The 22719-nt window shown below is 35.2% G+C and overlaps 1 protein-coding gene across 4 annotated transcripts; it reads right to left on the bottom strand.

Annotated features, from left to right (window-relative positions):
• Positions 1 to 11815: 11815 nt before the first annotated feature.
• LOC149215239 (vacuolar lysine transporter YPQ1-like) lies at positions 11816 to 21906 on the bottom strand. 4 transcript variants are annotated; one of them, XM_089392572.1, is made up of 13 exons: positions 21762 to 21906; positions 21434 to 21674; positions 20794 to 20836; positions 16070 to 16096; positions 15863 to 15961; positions 14959 to 15164; positions 14655 to 14838; positions 14417 to 14542; positions 14176 to 14304; positions 13011 to 13031; positions 12833 to 12891; positions 12616 to 12706; positions 11816 to 12087 (listed from the first exon to the last, which is right to left on the bottom strand). In XM_089392572.1, the coding sequence occupies exons 2-13, from the start codon at positions 21646 to 21648 to the stop codon at positions 11995 to 11997; spliced, it is 1293 nt and encodes a 430-aa protein (XP_089248698.1). In that variant the 5' UTR covers positions 21649 to 21674; positions 21762 to 21906; the 3' UTR covers positions 11816 to 11994. The 4 variants fall into 4 exon arrangements, 2 of the variants coding, with proteins under 2 accessions (XP_089248698.1, XP_089248697.1); XM_089392571.1 differs by having other exon boundaries at positions 21434 to 21862; XR_016251019.1 differs by having other exon boundaries at positions 12035 to 12087; positions 12833 to 12854; positions 12962 to 13031; positions 21434 to 21862.
• Between the last annotated feature and the right edge of the window lie 813 nt (positions 21907 to 22719).

The following is a 22719-nucleotide window of genomic DNA, read 5'->3' as shown; positions in this document are numbered from 1 at the left end:
AAGAAAGGGATTATCAACTACCCCAATCCTGTCTCTATGAAACTCAAATTTACATCTTGACAATACCTTTGTCAAGATGTCAACATCTTGCTCCTCCATGGGAATGTAATCTAACAACATGATCTGCCTCAATACACAGTCTCTAAGAAGATGATATCAGATATCAATATGGTTGGACTTGTTGGAGAGGTAAATCCCCTCTATGGGTAGAGGCGATCCCTACTAGCCCAGCAAGGGTCTAGCAACAATCAGTCAATGCTACTATGCAAGTTCCTAATTGCAATTAAACAAGAGGTAAAGAGCACCTACTTGGATTCCAGCGCTGTTGTTTGATGAAGAGATGCCACCTTCGCTCCTTCGCTTTGGCTGGTCACGATCCTCCGCGATCTCTGCGAATAGATACCTGCACACACGAAGAGGAAACAAACACAAGCGTGAAATCTAATAAAAGCAACCATACATCAGTCAGAAAGGATGTAATTCACATTTAACCATTGCATAGACAAATGAGAATGGAACAATAATAGTAGTCATCTATTATTAATCAAGTAGAGAAGAGTACAACCAAATGTTCTGACATTGGTAACCTTCTCAGGAGGGGCCAGTCAGCAAGTGTCTCAAGCATTCACCTTTGGAAATGATTCTCCCAAGACAAGAAACTCTCTCTCTCACACAAGCAACACAAAACAACCTTCCCTAATCTATCAAGCACTTCCACACTTATCACACCAACTACCTATAGTAGCAGCAATCTGAGCACTATAAGCTCTACACAATCCAAGCTATTCCAAAAACTAGCTGCTCATGGTAATGGTGGAAGTTTATATAGGAGAAGGAGCCTCCTAAAAGGGTGGAAGGATGAGCTTATCTTCAAGGGAAGTGGTTGCAAAGGGTCGAATAGACATGCCATAGAAGGGAGTCGATACTCACAAGGCCAACAACCGAGTCTGGAGTTATCTGGAAGGCTGGCTGTTGGAACAAATTCGCCAAAACTGGATCAGCGCAGGTGCATAACTGGTCTGGCGCGCTGACGTCGTAAAGACATAATGGAAAAGGCCATGTCAGTGCGGGTAGATACAAACAGGGGCTGCGCTGGTCATGAAATTCGATCGGCGCGGGAAAGGCGTGTGCTTCCGCGCTGACGTCGCAAAGTTGCTACAGGCCTTCTCTTGTCAGCGCCTAGTTGCTGAAGGCCACCCACGCTGATCCTGTAGAGTTCATTTTTGTCCAAATTAGCCTCCTGGACCTGTTGCTTTGACTTTCCCCTCTTCTCTCCACTTGGTTTGTGACTTGCTTTTCATTACCTGAACTCTGAGCTACTTGTTTGCGAAGTCTTGTTCCACAGGGTTTCGTTTTTGCTCATTTTTCGGTTTTGCAAATACCTTCCTCTTTGCTTTTGCTGCTTGGTTTGTATTTCCGCCATCACTTTTACAGTTGCTGGATTGTGTTGAATCTCTAATTGCTGGTTGGGACTCTTATCCTCTGGGTGTTTGCTTTTCTCCAACAATTTGGCGACTCCGCTGGGGATCAGCCTTTTGTCTCTTGTGTCCATTCTTTGTGTTTGAATTTGATTGTTCTCTCTTTTCAAGTTTTGGGGATTGTTTCTCTGCTTGTAGCCTTCCTGGGTCCATCTGGGAAGTGTCTTAATTGTTAAAATAGTTTCTACCTTTCGTTTGGGAGTTTTTTTCTTTGATTCTACTCGTTTTTACCCTTAGTGCGGTTTAATTCCAAACAGACGCGCTGACGTCGCACACCTACTTCTTTGCTTTCCCTGTCATCGCTCCTGTACGATTAACAGTCACGCTGACCTCGTTTTTGAGACAGCGCGCTTTATCCATGTGCTTCTGCGCTGACGTCGCAAAGTTGCTACATGCCTTCTCTTGTCAGCGCCTAGTTGCTGAAGGCCACCCGCGTTGATCCTGTAGAGTTCATTTTTGTCCAAATTAGCCTCCTGAACCTGTTGCTTTGACTTTCCCCTCTTCTCTCCACTTGGTTTGTGACTTGCTTTTCATTACCTGAACTCTGAGCTACTTGTTTGCGAAGTCTTGTTCCACAGGGTTTCGTTTTTGCTCATTTTTCGGTTTTGCAAATACCTTCCTCTTTGCTTTCGCTGCTTGGTTTGTATTTCCGCCATCACTTTTACAGTTGTTGGATTGTGTTGAATCTCTAATTGACTGGTTGGGACTCTTATCCTCGGGGTGTTTGCTTTTCTCCAACAGGACTGATCATGAAAAACTCGATTTTCAAAGAGTTTGATACAACCCTAGTTATCACAATAAATCATTGTAGGATCCATCTATTGACCAAACAAACCAACTAGGATCTTCCTCATCCAAATCGCCTGACATGATGCCTAACTTGAAACCATGTACACTACCTCTGCCAAATTGAGTGAAACCAATCTATGTTTCTTATTGTACCAAGAAATTGTCTCTGACCCAATACTAAAGATCCCTCTAATGTGCTCTTCTTATCAGATAGACTCCCTACCCAATCTACATCAGTGAAGGCTTGAAGCTTCACTCCCTCTATCCGTTTGTACCATAACCCAAGCTGAGTAGTGCCTCTGAGGTATCTCAATACATGCTTTTCCACCTTCCAATAAAGCTTGGTAGGCCTAACCATCGCTTGACTAATTTGGTTAACTGCATAGCACATATCTGGTTGCATATTCACCAAGTACATGAGTGAACCCACAAGCTGCCTGTAAACGGTAGCTTCCACTACTTCCCCTAAAGTATCATCCTCCTTCCTCTAGTTATGAGCTAGAGGAGTCTCTATGGGTTTACTACTCTCCATGTGGAATCTCTTGAGTATCTCATTGGAATACTTACCCTAAGATACAAACAACTCCTCATCTCCTTGCCATACCTCCATGCCAAGAAAGTAACGGATGAGCCCCATGTCGTTTATCTCAAACTCCCTTGCAAGGTCCTCCTTACAAGATTTGATGAGATTCTCATCACTTGTCAGTATGAAATCATTAATGTAAAGTACAATGATAAACAACTTACCTTCCACCACAATGTGGTACATGTTCGCATCTGCTTCACTCTTCCTAAAATGCAACCCAATGAAGTAGCTACATATCCTAGTGTGCCAAGCACGAGGTGCTTGCTTTAGCTAATATAATTCTCTCTTAAGTCAATACACATGTGACTCATGATCAAAGGGTTCAAAACCTTTGGGTCTCTCTATGTACACCTCTTCCTCAATCATGTTATTGAGGAAAGTAGTTTTCACATCCATATGATGGATCTTCCAACCCATCTGTGCTAATAGTGCTAATATAGATCTGATTGGCGAGTACCTTGCAACAGGAGAAAATGTCTCATCATAGTCAATCCCCTCTACCTATGAAAATCCATAGGCCATAAATTTGGCCCTATGCTTCTCCACACTACCATCTATAGCTTTCTTTACCTTGTAAAGCCAATGGGAGCTCACTGCTAACTTTTCCTCCTGTCTCAGGACCACATCCCAAACACTGTTTCAAACTATGGAGTCATACTCCTCCACCATTGCATCAACCCAAACTAGCTACTACACTTCTTCCTAAAAGGAAGATGGCTCTGTCACAACACATGCACCCATAAGTTTCATGTATACATTGAACCTCTCATATGACCTCCTCTGTTTGCACTGAGAAGTGGGTGCTCCCACTTTTTCCATTGCATCATCGAACAATTTGTCAGCCTCTCTAGTGCACTTTCTTCCCTCTCTAGAAGACTCTGACTGAGTGGATGTCTCCACTCTTGGAACCTCTATATGTGGCTTCTCCACATCAATCTGAGGCCCCTCAACATTAGGAGCTAAAATCTCCTCATCTGCATGTAGCTCAAGCTCGCTCTCAAGGGAAACTCGCATCGCCTTCTCCTCATCGAATCTAATGTCCCTATGAACCTATGTCATCCAAATGGTTGACATGTACACCCGATAGTTGTGAGGTGTATCAGTGTACCCCACAAATATACCCAAATTTGTTGTTAGGTTTACCTTCTTTCATGCATCTCTGGTCACATTGAAATATACTAATGACCCAAAAATACTGAGGTGACCCACATCTGGCCTCTTATCGAAATAAGCCTCCTCTGGTTTCTTCATCTCTAGTATCCGATTCTGGCTATGGTTTTGAACATAAACCACTGTGTTTCATGCCTCAACCCACAAGCTTAGTGGTAGGCCTTGATTATGCAACATTTCCCTCACTTCCCCTACTATGCTTTTGTTCTTCCTCTCGACAAACCCATTATGTTGAGGGTTATGGGGTGTCATCAACTCTTGTTTAATCCCTTCCACTGCACAGAAGTTCTTAAACTTATTGGAGACATAATCACCATCGATATCACTCCATAGATATTTAACCTTCCTCCCTAAATCTTTCTCTACCAATGCTTTGAACTCACAAATCCTTGTGAAATTTTGATCATTTTTCTACATGAGAAATATAAAACATTTACAAGAATATTCATCAAAAAACATAACACAATACCTGTTTTTGGCCATGGATGTTGTCGAGAATGGTCCACACACATCTGAATGGACTTTCTCCAGAATAGACTCTGCTCAGCAGTCTCTATCATAAAAATGTATACTTGGTGTATTTTCCCAAAGTTCAACCCTTGCATGTATCAACTTTCTCAAGTGTACCTTTGGGAAGACCCGTAGAGATTTGTTGCAATATCTTCAAAACCCCGTGATGCAAGTGGCCCAATCGCCTGTGCCACAAATCGCCAACTTCTCAACTCTACATCTTTTCTTCTTTTGAACTCAAAGTAGCACACTCCTCTACCTCCAGCTTATAGAGATTCTTAATTTGAATCCCTATCTTCTTTACTTGACCCGTGGCTATGTGTCGAAGGAATGCCTTTCCTTTCGAGAAGATCACATCATAGCCTCTATCCTCAAGCATGGAAGTGGATACCAAGTTCTTATTTAGTCCGGGTATGTACATAACATTCTTCAAGGTGAGTGGAGCCCCATACTCCCTCTGAAAAAAATAAATCCCCATCTAGAAACACTATACTTCTCGTTGTCACCCATCTCGATATACATTTGGAGATGTTTCTCCTCTAGGTCACTGAATAACTCTTTGCCGCCAGTCATGTGGAATGAAGCTCCACTATCTAAGTACCATACACTTCCTAGCATTGATGAAGCTAAGAATGTAATGAGGGAAATGTCCAATTCGAATTGAGAGGCCAAAGCCTCACCTGTCGCTGCTCCTAAGGACTTCTCCTTGGACTTCTTCAGTGGGCAATTTGTAGCAAAATGTCCCATCTTATGACAATGAAAGCATTTAACTTTCATCATATTTGTCTTCTTACCTCCATCATAAGAATCTGATTTGGAATGGGAATCTTTCCCTTTCCCCGTACTCACCTTCGCTAAGGCATGGTTCTCTTCATCATGAGTCTTTGATGAAGAGCCATCCATGGTGTTCCTCCTAATCTCATCCTGCATCAAATCCGACCATAGACATTCCCAATCTGGCAGCTTCTCCTGACCATTGACAGAGCCCTGATAACTATGCCAACTCTTTGGGAGTCCAAGAAGAGCAAGGCTCACCATATCCTCCTCGGCAACCGTGATTCCAATACTTCTAGGTTCATCCAGACATTGAGTAAACTTGGTCAAGTATTTTGGAATAGTTTCGCCTTTTTCCATTTTGACTTTTCGAAGTTTATCCTTCAGTGCCAAATTCCTTTGATCATTGTTATTCTGATACAATTCCGTCAATTTTTTCCACATAGCATTCATAATTTCCTTCCCATGGAGACTCGAGACAATGTGGTCTTGAACTCCCTCAACAATTATCTCCCTTGCCTTTGCCACACACTTCTTCCATTCAACCAAGTTTTGTGCATCAGTGGTTGTTGCCTTAGGAATTTCCTGTTCAACAAATTCCTTCTAGCCATTGTCCTACAACACAACCTCCATCATGTCCCTCCAGGCTATAAAATTTGAGTTTCCTTCCAAGGCTTACTCGAGCCTCAACCCATAGAATTCCATCTGCTGATCCTGAAGTATGTATTGCAAATTTAATTTTCACCTGTAACCCAGAAAATCAAAACTTCGAAATCTCCTCTGATATATTGTTCTCAGCTCTCATACCATGTCTAAAATCCTGTAGATTCACAAGCTCATGTAATGTACTAAAGCAAGAGACAAGAATCTACTTCTACTCTTTATAGCGGAAGAACATAAAGATCAATCAAAGCGATAATCGATAGAGGAAGAGAATCAAATACACATAACACAATAATTATCCAGGGAAATCTAGGGAAAGCCAAAACTCAAAACCCCACTATCTGTATTGTATTATTGCAAAATCAATATGAGATTACAATGCTTGTTCTCTCAAGAACAATCCCAACACTAAGTAAAATCAATCTCCAACTCAGAAGAAAGTACTAGGTCAATATTTAGCCAATTCACCAACTCTCCAAGTCCCTATTTCCTTGCGCAACTCCTATGGATGATTAACCCATCTTAAACAGAAATCAATGCACTAAAAATTGCACATCCCTTCTAGTCTCAGTTCCTGATTGCATGCGCTATCAGTGCAACTCAGAAAAATACAAAACAAATAGTACATTGTCCCTACACTCTAGTCTCAACTAGGTCTTTCTCAGAAACGACATGCATGATTTTCTGATGAGGGAATCTTTAGTTAACTAAAGTTGCGCTAGTTGAGTGCACTAATGCATCAACTGACTGTTAACTCATTATTAGTTCCTCAAACAGTTTGGAACTAATTTAACTGGACATAACTTAGTAAAATAAGTCAACTGATTACCACTCATACTTAACTCATCCTGGACCCCTATAATGTAGGGTGAACATATACATGACTTCAGAAATACTTCCAACTCGAAATCCCTAAGCTAATTACGTTTAATAAACTTAATTAAATATTTACAAGTTTCTATGAGAATAGAATTCGATTTTAATTCACAGTTTAATTCAAGGACAAATTAAACTGGAATTTCTTGTTGCCATTTCTCAACACTCCCTCTTAATAAGAAAGGGATTATCAATTGCCCCGATCCTGTTTCTGTGAAACTTGAATTTACATCTTGATAATACCTTTGTCAAGATGTTAGCATCTTGCTCCTCCGTGGGAATGTAATCTAATAACGTGATTCGCCTCAATACACAATCTTTGAGATGATGATATCAGATATCAATATGCTTGGACCGATCATGAAAAAATGCATTGTTTAGAGAGTTTGATACAACTCTGATTATCATAATAAAACATTGTAGGATCCATCTATTAACCAAACAAACCAACCAGGATCTTCCTCATCTAGATAGCCTCACATGTTTCCTGAATTGCAACCATGTACTCTGCCTCTGTTGAACTGAGTGCAACCAATCTTTACTTGTTGTTGTAACAAGAAAATTCACTGACCCAATACTAAAGATCCCTCCTGATGTGCTCTTCTTGTCAGGTGGAATCCCTACCCAATCTGCATCGGTGAAGCCTTGAAGTTTCACTCCCTTTGTCTGTCTGTACCATAACCAAAATTGACTAGTGCCTCCAAGGTATCTCAATACATGCATTGTCGCCTTCAAATACAGCTTGGTAGCCCAAACCATTGCTTGACTAAGCTAGTTAACTACAAAAATATTCATCCTTTAGAATTTGACTCTAGATGGTAAGATGATTTCTTTTCCTCCTAAGGCTAATGTCGATCATTTTTAGTAGTGAATCATTATTGTTTGTCTCCCATGATAATTTTTATCAAGTAATGTTTTGATGGTGCATCTAAGTGGAATCCTAGACCTTTGGGGTTTGGAGGGGATTTTAGAGATAAAAAGTCATCCCCTTTAAGATTTTTTGTCGTAGATTATGGCATTGCAACAAACAACCTAGCTGAGTTCCTAGCTAGAGAAAGAGGACTCCAGTTCACTACTCATCAAGGTTTTAACTTAATCCAAATATGTGGGGATTCACTACTAGCAATCCAATGCATTCGTCGATTATTAAATGACCAACCTACCTCCAAAATAATCCACATTTGGATATTAGAAGCTGTAGTGGCAAATATCGTGGAGCTATTGAAGAAATTTGTATATATCCTAGTTGAACACAAAAAAATAGGAAATGGAGTGGCAGACTACCTAGCAAACATGGGTTGGCATTTTCTAGGGTTAGACATGGATAGGTGGCCAATTTGAAACTAGGGAGAGGAGAAACAAGCATTAATGGTGATTCTTGAGAAGGAAGAAAAACTCCATGATGGAGCCTCCTTGATGGGGGTGGAAACAAGCTCATAATGAAACTCTTGTTTGAATGTGTGATGGTACTGACATGTGTATGCATGAAGTCCATATGTGGAAACACAACATTTGGAGGATGGAAAATAAAAAAATCTACAATGTTTCCTCATCCAAGCATGAGGGTAATGGGAGAGGGGTATTACAAGTTATTGTTTTTATTCATCCTCTCTAGTGTGTATCATATAATATTTGGCAAGGTTGTTGAAATGGCTCTAATGCAATCAATTGGGGGAGAGAAGAATGCATACTATGAGCTCATTTATGGCTCGCTTCAACACGGAAGGAATTTCTTCCTTAAAAAGTGTGCCATAGTTAACACTTTTCTTATCTATGTCCTTCATAAGAAGATTAACGGTATCTTGACCTCTTGAAATTTATCCTCTTACAGTGATTATAAATGTGCTGGATCGATCACAGGTTGTCGAGCATATGTCATATTCTCTAGAAATGTTGAATGGCCTTATGGTCATTGTGATGATTTGCACTGTGTGTTTGGTTTCTTGGAAGCCTTTTCTTGGTACATTGAGATACACTTACCCAAAAGAGGGAATTAGGGTTTTAGGAGTTTACCGTTTCAAAGGCCTCCGGATTTTTGAAAGAGGACAATGTTCTTTATCTTGTTTTTTCATAGCGTAGCCTCAGGGCCTATCTTTGAGTTGGTGGTTGTGCTTCCTTTGTAAGTGCTCCAAGGTTAATATTTTACATCTATCTCATTCAATTTCTTGGTTTTGTTATGTGGGGTTTGGTATCCATGGATTTTTTATCTAATTTTAATAGTATTTTAAACCATGGATTTTTGAAGATACAATGGAGACTTTTATGGCTTGATGTGCTTAATTTTGAGTCACATGTTTTAACGTTGGTGCCTGGTAACAAATTCTGGTATGTAGTGGATAATTCTTTGCCTTTGTATTATGTGGGTCATTTGTTTGTTTCAAATTGTCGCCACCAATTTCTTTTGTTTGAGTCTGGTAACAAAACTTGGTTTGTAGGCACAAAGTTTTAGTTATTGCACTTTGTGGGTACTTTGGTGGTCTCAAATTGTCTCTTCTCGATTAAAGAATTTTGGTTCTTCAAATGCCTGAGATTGTATACTTCAAACTCTATTACCATTGTTTGAATTTCTTTACGGTCACAAGCTATTGAAATCACCCAAGGGTCATTGAAATGCATAGATGGCTTTTCTTCATATTTGGAGGAAGATATAACCTTTTTTGGGATTGCATTCTACAAGGGTTTCATTTTGCTTGGGCATCATCCAATAATTTACTATGTGGGTTATGGGAATGACATAGTCCTATTTGGGAGCTCTTCAATTTATCACTCTGTGAGTCATTTTATCAGTCTTGGGTTTAGTCTTGGGATCAGTCAACTTAGTGCAAATCTTATGCACCTCGAAGTAACTATGCCACCTCGTCAAAGAATGGCAAGCCAACAGGGAGGTGCCAATAGTAACTCTATTTCTCAGGATATATGTTTGTTTGGATGGAACTCGATGGCCACTTTGTTTGACTCGATTCCTTTGGAGATTAGAAAGGAGATTCGACACCTTGAATCTAGAGAATTTGGCAATAAGGCCTAATTCTCTGATTTAGAGGTGGATAATTAATATTACAAATGGATTCCCGACCTTGGAAAATTTAGGAAAAGAAGTTTGCGTTTCTTACATTTTTTTCACAGTCCATCAATAACTAGACACCCTATTTCGTCTAGTGCTCTGAGATAAAACGCCTCCTAAGGAATGCTCATTACAGTTTGAACGATATACTGATATGTTTGAAAAGGTGGAAAAGTACATAGTGTCGGATTCTAATTCCAACTCTGAAGATATCACTGACAATCCTACCGTCCTCAATGCCAAATCGGCTAACATTGCTCCAACATTGCTCTGGTGGTGATCTCAGACTAAGCGTACTGGGTGTTTGCAAAGCACATTTTTGTCACTTCTCCACAACACAGCCTGCGGACTAGTGGCTTCAACAATTTTCATGACATCTATCCGGCAATCTAATGGTTGGTTTTCATTGGATTCTTGTTTCACTACACTAGATAGAAATTCTTTTTATAGTTTACATTTTCATACTCAAAATTTTTCTATTTTTATTTGAGAACATATCTGTTTACTACTTGTGTGATGTAAAACTAGTGATAAATGGTGATCAAACTAATCTTTCTATTTTTTGACAATTTTAATGCTTCTCAAAAATATCTAATTCTAATTTTGCACTCTCCTTTTTAATATGCATGTCTTCAATGTAAAATATTTTTATTAAAAAAAAAAATTTGCTGGCCTACCAATTAAAAAAAAGTACAATGGTGATTTATTTTCCGTTTAATTTCACAACCTTTAAAAAATATTGCTGAAAAACCCCTTCATTTTTAAAATTTAGACATCCCTTTCCCCTGTTTGTAAAGTGTGCCGGGTTGATCTATTGTTTTATACGTTGAAAGCAGTATACATTACAAAAACGAGTACTTCGCTTTCCATGTTTCGACAGTGTGTCTTATCCAGTGCGATATCATGACATTCCGTTCGACTGTTTAGAAAGTGAGCTAGTCCTATCCAATTTGTGCATGCTGAAAATATTATTAATAATGAAAAGGCCCCACATCTCTCCTTTTCTGATCTGATTATTAGCTAATACAAATTCATTTGTACAACAATTATTCATTTTATTCATTATTCATCCTAAAATTCATTATTCATTATAAATCTGAATTTGAACGGTGTTACACAGTTTTTTTTAAGGCCATGAATTTATTTATATAATGAAAAATGCATTTTAAATAAGGGTGAGTTTCTGATTTTTGGGTTGGAAATTTGGGGAATCTTGAAAAAACATTGAGGTTTAGCGAGCCTCATCAAACCTCATAACTATTGACCAAGTCCATAGATCAAAACTCATAACCTCCTGTCACAACTCAAGCTTGTAATCTGTCTTTGCAATTTCTATGCTTGTGATAGCATTTTTCTTTATGTTTATTGATATTCATATCTTACCATTTTATCTCATATTTCATTTTAAACTTAATATATGTATATATAAAAAAAATGTATATAAACTAACGCAAGTAAACTTCATCAAAATAATTTGAACACTAACGAAACCTAATCATTTTAGAACCCTAACTTGAACCAGAACCATATGACATAAGCCCATAATCATATCATCAAATTTTAATAAAAGAAAAAAAACTATAACTAATATGGTCTACCTATTAAATATTTTGAAATATCTAAAATCAATATAATTAAACAATTTTTAATCTAGTTATAATTTTTTTATTATTTAAAATATATTTTAATATGATATATAAATCCAGCCCCATAAAGAAATATAGAAATGAAAAAAATCACAACTTATTTCATATATATACCCAAAAAAAACTCCAAAACTCAGGTATACATAATAAGCAAGTAGAAATGTGATAAGTGAACTTAAATATGCAATTGGTTACATTAAGCATGCGCTTTGGTTACCTTCTGGTACACAATTAGCCATTAGTGATGATGCTTGCACCCTAATCTCCGCAATGATCAACTGGCTCACTTCAGTTGACCTCCTTCTGATGCACCATTTAATTGAGTTGGACTGAAAGTTGAATGGAGTGCAGTAGGTGTCCAAAGGCAGCGTAATTTATTATTCCAGGTACTGCAGGTCTACTACAGGTTGATTCTCTTAATCTCCGTTGTTATCTTCATGCTCAGCAGCCTTTATTTTCGTAATCTCCGTTGTTATCTTCATGCTCAACAACAGATTTTCTGATCTTATAATAATAGATGAACTGGCAGAGAATCTGGGGAAGCCTTGTTTAAGGAATGCCCTTCCCAATATTAACAAATATTACAGCAAAGGAAACGGTGAAATCAATTCTAATTATATTTGATAATTTTAAATTAGTTCATTTTGTATTGTTAAAATATTTTTGTTTATAAGTAGGATTTCGGCCCAGAGACATTTGTCGACGCTTTTCGAACCAACCAGTGTGGCTCATCGTCAGGACACGATAAGCCACACTGGCTGGTTCGAAACGCGTAGAAAAATGTCTCTCTTTATATGATTTACGCCGAAGTCCTATTTATAAATATTATGGATCACAAAAACCTCAATTCAACAATATTTTTGTTATTTAGATCTTACCGGTTTAATTCTCTTGACATTTTTTAAAACCAATTATGTTTTATGGGTTTTTTTTTTAAATTATGTTTTATGGTTAGATTAGTAGAAAATAATCTTCTAAAATAAATCTACTTAATATAAATATTCCAAAAACACATTTAAAACACTTGCTAAATTGCAGACAACCCTTTATGTAAAAGGATACAAAGAAGTCCAAAAGCACACAGACTGCAGCATCCACCAGCCATGGCATATTTGGCTTTAATTCTTTCCATTCCAATGTCTTTACCAGAATGCTGCAAACATCAACATCAGTAGGCATATTTGCCAACTGCATTAGCTACTTGGCTCTCAGCACATATTGAAAACTGCTGAAGTCAAGAATTCTAATTCTATGGCCAAAAGAAAGATGGTAGAATTACCTGCCTACATAGGCTGCATTTCCTATTAGCGCAAATAGGAACATCAATGGATTTAGACCCTGATAACATAAAAACGTTTTGACTATATATCCCGGCAAATCTTAGAGTACACTATTCAGTTTGACTAACCGTTCCTTGCAATCTGTGAAGGAATTCAGAGATTTCAGCATAAAAGTACCTCAACAGTTCCACGCCGCACCTGTTAAAACATTTGAGCATCATAGCATTAATTAGTTCTAATTTCAATTTGACCCCAAAAGAAACATGGAAATAGATAGCTTAATTTGATTTTATGGTCTATTTGGGAATATTTTAGAATAGACCCTCAAGAAAGAGTGATATTAAAAAAGAAAATCAGTGATTCAATTCTAAATTTTTTTTTAAATCAATAACTTAACAAAATATTTTTAAAATTAACAGCTTAATTAAATAAAAAAAAATTAGGTTTAATAGAATTATAACTTCATCATGACTAACTTCTTATCCCAGATTTAACTTCTTACTCCAATCAAATAAACAATCTAATTAAATAATTTAAATGATGAGAATAATTTAAATTATTGTATCATATAAAAACCATATATAAATAAGATATTTCAGTTGGATAAAAAGAACAAAATTAAAAACATTTTGGGGTTTCAATCAGTGGTGATTCTAAAATATTCCAAAAATATAATAATGTTTAGAGAGTTTAGACTTCTGTGATCCATAATTGATTGTAAGAGATTTCAGCAAAATCACATAGAGAATCATTTGTGGACGTTTCGAACCAACTAGTGTGGTTCATTGTTAAGACAAGTTGAGGAACAAATCTAAGCGATCCGTTAAATAAAGTATGCAGGTCCAAATATAACAATGTTGTAAATTGTAATTACTCCAGTATGCAAGAGCTGTTTAAATTTAGAGAGTAGTTAACTGAGTCAAGTCTAGTGACCTTGACTGAAGGCATATTTTGGGAAAATGGGGATTTAGAGTGTGAATGGATATGAAGTTATTTTGAGTAAGTTACTAGAAAAAAAAAGTTTAAATAAGAAGTTGTTTTGAGCTAGTTATTAGAGGAAATAAGTTTAAATACCTTTCACCTATTCATTTTAATTATCAAAATTTAATTTATCAATTGAAAATATTAGTGTGTGAATTATTTGTGTTATTTTGTACATTACCTCCTCTGCGTTTCCAACCAGCTAATCTACATGGTATAAGTTTAAATTATAATATCATATAAAAACTAACATTTTCCAACCAGCTAATCTACATGGTATAAGTTTAAATTATAATATCATATAAAAACTAACATAAAAGTAAGACCCTCTGCAGTATTTAGAATGGTTTTGAGATGTTACATTTTTCCAGATTTGTGGAATCCGTCCTCCCATATAAATAGCAGCCATGATCCATCCCAACCAGGTTCCTATTCGACTGGAGGACTGTTCACCTATCCCTGAGTCTCTGAATGCAATTATGCTCGCTTCCTGAATTTGCACAGCATTAGTCAATAATTCGCTATTCACACTATTGATCATGAATTATTCTAAAATCTACATCATTCTCATATGGGTAATAGAACTTGCAGATTACAGTTACCTGCAAAAGTTTTCTCCCTGTTAGTACAACTGCTGCCCTTGTATCTATTTGAGCAGAATGGAAGGTTGGAATGCCTTGTAAATGGAAGCAATTGAGCCAGACAACGAAGAAAGCTATTGCAACTACCTGGGGATTGAAGAAATAGAAAACAAACTTTTAATACAAAAGCCATTACATTGCAAATTAAAAAAAAAAGGATTTGGTGCTGATCAATAGTAAATACAGTATCAAAACTTACACTGCGCAGCATGGTTTTTGATTTCGTAGGACTTGTAGATTCAATATTTGCTAGCAATCCTTCATCGTCTACAGAGGACTGGTTTAATATAAAACTCGGACCACTGCGACCAGACCCACGGGATGATGCAACGAGGTATGAGCCTGGAGTTGGGGTATGACTGCTTGCTAGAGATCTTGCAGACCTGATAAATTCAAAATATAACAAAGCCTATTAAAATTACATGAGTTTATTCATATAGATAAAACATTATGAAATTGTAGTTGATTTGCTAAAATATAGTAAAGGTAGTGATGCTATTTACGTGTAATAAAGGTTCTTTCCTATGGATCTATCACGAGCTGGCGACATAGTAGGAATAGGTAAACTAGAAGCAGGGGTCCCATTTGATAATCTATTGGGGAGATCTACACCATTTCCCCTGCCTTGCTTTGCAGAATAGTCTATGCTCTCCGCTATCTTCACAGGTTCAATATTCTCGAACCGACCTTCGCTTCCACAGTCCTCTTTCTGCAACATGAATACAGTGGTATACAGGGACAAATCCATTAAAATATTCTACCACATCTTATGGATACCATGATTGTTCCTTTTTTTTCTCTTAATCAGAATGAGAATAATATCCATCCTTTTTAAAGATGAGTTATTATTATTATTATTAGTTTAATTTTTTTTTTTAATTTTGGATTTATAAAGAGTCTCGAGGTATCAAATCTCTTTTCACTCTAAAAGAGATCCAATCTTTTTTATTCAGATTTGCACTTTAAGAGATCCCTCTACGCCTTTGGAGTGAAAAGAGATTTGATCCATCTCAACCCTTGACAGATCTAAATTAAAATAGATTTGGTTTTAAAAATTTTAACTTTATTTTTATACAATTTAATTCAACCAAAATATTTAGATAACATAACACAACCAAACAACATTATTAACATTATTATGTCTTTTATACTGAACTGTAAAATATTACAGCATATCTATCTTCTGTGTTAAATAGAAAGCATATCTATCTTCTGTGTTAAATAGAAGACATCTATCAACCCAATAACACACCATTATTTCATGTATATAAAATAGTGAATTGCAATATGTCTAGGAGACCAACCTAAACGGCTGGAAAAACAAATTATTTAGCAAACCATTCCGCCTAAAATCCTTTAACCTAACATAGCATAAATTTGGTAGGATTATGTTAAATTCGTTCATACCTGGGGTGATGATTTCGCTTTCCTTGACTTCCACCATTTGCGGATGTGGTCATAATATGCAGTTTGCCAAACGAGCACCACAGTGGTAATCGTATAAACCTGAAGAAGATTAAAAGAAATGGTGACTGTACACATAACAAATGTAAAACAGAGCATATAGCAAGACAATTACACATGGAAAAGCATGGATATCATAAAATTGTTTACCAGTGCCGTATATAACTGTGTTGGGAGCTGCAAAGAGATCAGAAAGGAGTTGTTAGAAGCGTAGACGAAAATACACTATAATTCACAGACTCATACGTATTTAATGTAGATTCAGTTTTTCACAAATTCGTAAGCATTTAATCTGGATTTAGTTTTTAAAGAGAGTAGGGAGAATAGAAACTCAAATATATTGGGAAATTAAAAAATTTATTTAATAAACCATGAATATCAGAAGACAAGATTGTGGAAGTTCATCCATGTTTATTTTTATTTAGATCATGTTTAGAATATTTGCACAACACAAATTACAAATTTAATTTAGTAAATGTAAAAATAAACCCATAAATATTTATTTATATTAATTATAAATTTTAAAATATTTTAAATATAAATATAAATGAAGTTAATTTGCTCATAGGTATTTAAGGTATTGTGTGATTTGGTTAAAAAAATTTGGGTAAAAATCTAACCATGTTAAGAGCTGGTGAGGCGCTATCTCTATGTGGTTTTGATAGTTTAGATGTTTTTGGGTAGTATTAGGGTTTAGATACTTTTAAGTGATACCAAAGTTGACGGCTTAGATGCCCTTAAATCACATTAGCATGATTTAGACCACTTAAATACCCCTAGATCACAGCTACTCAAATCACCACAAATTAAAGATATCATCTAAAAATTCACATAACCCAAAAAAATAAAATATATCATTATTGACCTCCTTATAAACCTTATATTCATTAAAAATGGTAACCAATAAACACAAGTAACCATTTCCAGCCTACTTTTAAGATATGAGGGCACAATTTTGAGAAATTCTTGTGGAAAATTTTGGAAATCCTGGTTATAGCTGTCAAGTTCTAGGATTTTGGATGTAGAAGGGGCTTCTTGATGGTGTTTGAAACAATTTCAACTATAAAAAATGATTCAAGGATTAGATTTCTTGAAAATTCTCTCTGGCTAATTTCACTATTTAAACAAAATTGTGGACACCAAAAAAACTTATCTAAACATGCTAAATTTTGAAGCTTTTGACTAAAAATTCACATATTTTTTTAAGAAATCATATATTTTTTTAAATATAAGTTAAATACCCTAAAAAACTTCTGATGCACTCTTATTACAGGAAGTTTACCACTAAAATCTATAATTCCAGACCATCTCTACCAAATTTTAAAAGTACCCACAAATATGTAATACTACAGGCCAGCAACACAATATGCAACAACTGTGTGTGATTGTTCTTGGGAATTGGATCCTTTGAGATCAATCACAGTAAACAAGTACCATAAATATGATCCAGACGAATCGGGAAGGACACAAGGTCCATGTAAACCTGTCGCTCACTCTGCAAGCTATGCAGAGAACCTGACATCTACTCAGCACGCTTTCTGGATTCCACTCGATGACTTTAGACACGACAGCTACTGTTCAGTGTTATTGAAAGTCGGGACATTCCTGGACAAGGATAACAGCAATTTGCAAGTGACTCTACATTATAGTTGTTTTTGGTTTCAAGAGGTCTATATAGCTAAATTGTGGAAAAAAGAAAACAACAACCACATCAGGTGAAAGACACAATATCATACAATGATATTTTATTAGATGTTTTATGTTATTTCTTTAAGTGAATTTCGTATGATAGGTAAGATTTTGTGTAATAGGAAGAATGGATTTTTTTTTATAAGTTTGGTAATGTTAGTTTTTTTTTCAGTGTTTAATATATCATTTGGATAGGAGTGGAGAATTGAACAGGTGATTTTATATAAATCTTTGCTAATGTTTAAAAAAGTAAGAATGAAAAATTGTTTAATTATAAACCACTAATAAGTAATGGAGTTGTCTTTAGTGAGATTTTTTGGACTTTCGGGTGCCAGAATCCAGCAGAAAAAATTGAGTTAAATCTTGATTTGTATTATTTAAACTGAGTTTTTAATTGTATATATGGATTCAGCACTCTCAAAAACCCCTAGGACTCTTCTATTGTGCAAAGTTACCCATCAAATTTGTGATTTCAATAAATTCTTACCAGGTTTTAGAGAAATTAGGAAAAAAAACCTACTAAAAAAAACTTCCAAACAATCTTACTAAAAACTCTATAAAAAATTATAAATAACAGTAATGATAAGTCAATTTTCATTAACTTATTGATCACTATTCTCCCTATTAATTTGACAACTAAATAACGATAAATTTTCCAAACATACCCATCCATGATTGTTACTTTGAGTTTGCACAGTGAACAAGTACCATAAATATGACCTAGGCGAATCGGCCAGGGAAGGTCCTTGTCCTTGTAAACCTGTCGCTCACTCTTCAAACTGTGCAGACAAACCGACATCTACTGAGCACACGCTCTGGATTCCACTTGATGGCTTCGACACAACATCTATCTCCTTTATCGTTATTGGAAGTAGTGAAAATCTTGGACAAAGATGACAGGACGGCTTTGATTTCTCACCGGAACGCGGAAGTTTTGGATGCCGGCAGATTGTATTTTATAAATGTAGTTTCCCGTGTCATTGTTGCGTATGTGCCCGTTAAAGTTTCGGCGTTGTTCAATTTCCAACGGGCCCACGTAAAAGTGGGGTACTGGGGTTTTCGTCAGTGATATTTTGGGAATGTTTCCCATCTTTCTTTTCAACAATATCCATAAATGGAGTAAAGAACAACTCAGGATTGAAATAATTAGTCTGCCACCAACTGCACTGCTTATCGATGTGCAGCCTTGCAGGTTGTACCTGTGTAACTTTTCCATTATTTGTTAACAAACAGTGAAGCTATAGCGGAGCGGAAATAAGTGAGACACACATGAGTTTAGTAAACTTTGGGAGTTTTTAATGTGATTTTTTTGGAAAATTTCTTGGTTCAATTTTTCTAAAATTTAGTAGGAATTCATTGTAATCACAAGTTTCATGGGTAATTTTGCACAATAGAAGTGTTTTAGGAATTTTCTAGGGTGTTTAATTTATAAGTCAAAAAACTAGTTTAAATAACACAAATCAAGATTTCACCTCAAATTTATCCGCAAGATTCAACCAGGCAAACTCCAAAAATCACACTAAAAACTCCATTTTTTTGGAGAGTTGTGTAGTTGTGGTGGACTGTGAAAGAGTCACGGATCCCTTGAGAGAAGGTGAGACTATGTGATTATTCAATTCTTGATCGTAGATTTTGGAAATATATCTGAATATCAAGATTAAAAGAAAGTCAACTCCCTCTTTATGATCTTGTTTCCTAATCTGTGAGACTCTATTACAATATCATGGGCTGTGGCTTATCAATACCACATGCCCAAAACACTATTTTATATGTTTTTTTTAATTAATTGAAAAAAAACATAACTATTTTGAAAATAAATCTCTACCATTTATTTTTATATATTACTAAGAATATCCTAAAATATTATGAAGAGGTTAAATTCCTATTATCTACTTAATAATTGCAGATAATTAAAAATTTGAAGTCTTATTCCAATTTAGCTTAATTACTTGGGTAATTTTTTTTTCCACTTTTCTAGAATATTATAAATTACTTTGACATTATAGTTATATTAGTTTATAAATAAATATGATAGTATAGGTAAAATATGATTGATAGATGTTATCTAATTATTATATGTTTTATATTTTTTATCAAATTGTTATATTTGTTATTTAAAATATGCTTTTTAATTACATAAATTAATTCAATACCTTAAAATTTTTTTGAAATACTCACCTACATAAAGCTCACAATTCAAACTTATAAGTCTAACCAATCTCTTTTGAATTTTAAACAAATTCAACTAAAAAATAACCCAAAAAACTAAAAAAAATACTTCAAAACATATACTATATAAATAATTACGAATTAATAATATGTAAGCCTCATCTTTTATTTATATCACTATAAAAATATGTAAACATTAAATCTAATATAATAAATTATTAATTAATTTATTTTATTTTCATTACATTATTTCAACATATTTATTGAATATTATCTTACATCTCAAAACATATACTATATAAATAATTACGTAATAATAATATGTAAACCTCACCTTTTATTTATATCACTGTAAAAATATGTAAACATTAAATCTTATCTAATAAATTATTATTTTCATTACATTATTTCAACATATTTATTGAATATTATCTTACATGTAAGCCTCACCTTTTTATTTATATCAATATAAAAATGTATAAACATTTTATTTATATCAATATAAAAATGTATAAACATTAAATCTTATCTAATAAATTATTGATTAATTTGCTGTATTTTCGTTATATTATTTTATCATGTTTATTGAATATTATATTTTCATCTTATCAGTTAAATATCATATTTTAAATTTAATATATTTTTTTATTTAACTAATTTTAATAATCAATCATGAAGTAACATGCTTAATATTTACTTATAAAATTGGACTTATATGTAAGACAGAGAGGAAGCCATTATCATGTTTATTATTTTTTAAAAAATATTTATTTATTTAAGCATCCTGCATAATGATAAGTCATTGTGCAGGGTTCTGTTTACTATGATAGAAGTGACTCCTATGCTGAGCGAAACCTAGTTTGCTAGGGATCAGGAGCACTAACAATTTAGTAATTTATTTAAAAAAAAAAACCAGCTAAAGCAGTTAACACTCAAGAACATAAATATCTGTTAACATGCTATTGGAGATTTAAACTGGCATTATGAAGTGAGGTCTGGATTCAGGATCAACTTACAGTAGTTGGCTCCAGCAAACACCCAATAACATTGAATAAATCTCTGCACCAGCCAGACATTCTCTTAAACTATGAAGAAAATGTTCAAAATAGAAATAAAAATAGCATGCTAACAACAAATTAGGTAAAATAGTAGATATTAGGCAAGGTGTACTTAATTTGTTGCAGTTGCATTTTTCATTTTATTTATTGGATGAGAATAAAATGGTATTCAATCAAATTTAGATTAGATAGTAAATATTAAGCGAGATATCCTTGTACTTTTTAATTTTTTAATCTTATAATCAGATGAAAATAAAATAACATCTAAAAAACAATGCAATAATCTGAACAAGAATAATTTAGATTAGATAGTAAATATTAAACCAGCTACATTTGCACAATAAATTTGGATTAAGTTAGAGAAAGATTTCACATGAAATCTCATTTGTCACCAGTTTCGAACCAACTAATGTGGTTCATCAGGACAAATTACACTTGTACTTTAGATTATATAATAAATATTAAAACTTTACGCTTATACTTTCATCTTATTAATTAGATGAGAATAAAATAATATTCCATAAACAAAACAACAGCGGGCAGGAAAAAAAATATTCATTCAAAAATTCTTGTACCAAAACAAAAGAATCCTACTTACCCCACAATCCATGTCATAAGAAATGCAAGCGAGACTCCCTCGGTAGATCCAGATTTGAAGTTGGTAAAAATCTGTGGAATCTCTGCAACAGCCCAGCTGAAGACACTGATCAATCCAAAAACCAGAGAAACATAATCTCTCACTCTACCCACGGAGTCCTGGAGATACTTCTCCAATAACCACACGCAGCTTCCGCCAAAAACACAATCTGCCATTAATGGAGCTTATGAATGCTCAATCCCTGCAATAAACCTCAGAGCTAATCAATCTCCTCAGAGTAAAAATCAATAAACAGCATGCGCAAAACCTAAAATCCCTAGGGAACTACCTATATATAACAGCAGCTCAGGACTGTGAAATCCTATCAATTCCAGCCCTAGCAACTGAACACCCTGTGGGCATATTCCATTCGATGCTTTACCCAACAATGTCTTCTTGAACTTCCTGCTCAGCCGCCTGTATTCCATTCAATACGACCATGTGACATCCCGGCCCCACTATCAGAAGTGACACGAATAAAATCAGTACGGCAGATAACTGACGATGAGTGCGCCTTACTGCGGGTCACCACCTGTTGTTAACCATCGAAACGTCCAATCTGTGCCGCTTAGTGGACGCCGCGACTCGACGCCGCGCCTCTGCCGATCCCGTCGCTATCTCGGAGTGGCTGATCTGATGCATTTGTTTTGACGTGTCTTTTAGAGATAAGTATGAGAAAATGTCGCAATGTGTGCTGTCATTTTATTGACATGGCAACTGTCAAAGTTTTGCAGATTATATTTTCATGTGAAGGAAACCAACAAACTTCATTCTATCTTACAAGTGGAGGTTGAGTCGGCAACAACTTTTGATATCTTGGAATATCAAATGTTATCACAACTTGAGCCATCTGTTTCAACGTCTATTTACAACCCCAACTGTGAATAGAACATTGCAGAACAACACGTTCATGATAATTTGATGCGAACTTATCCCTTGCGAATAATAATTTTAATGTAAACTAATGCCTTGCGAATAGACCTCAATATTGCACTAGTCACTATCTATTTGAAAATGTAAGCAAGTGGACATGGAACCAAGTTGGACCTATTTGATAAGGTAATTTTTATACACCTCAATTACTACAATGAAGAACATTGAAAAAGATGGAAGTGATCAACTTCTGTGAAGGGTAAAATTTGAAAAAAAAAATTTCAACGAGGGATTTGATTTTTTTAAACAAATAAATTCCCCTGATAGATGAATATTAGGTATTTTAATATTATTTATATTTATATAAATTTTGC

The sequence above is a fragment of the Pinus tabuliformis genome, chromosome 1_1 (assembly GCF_031772625.1).
Source record: "Pinus tabuliformis cultivar Carrire ecotype Pingquan chromosome 1_1, CPIR1, whole genome shotgun sequence".
In the NCBI taxonomy this organism is placed as follows: Eukaryota; Viridiplantae; Streptophyta; class Pinopsida; order Pinales; family Pinaceae; genus Pinus; species Pinus tabuliformis.
The sequence above is the reverse complement of the archived record's forward strand: the minus strand, read 5'-3'. Positions and strand labels throughout refer to the sequence as shown.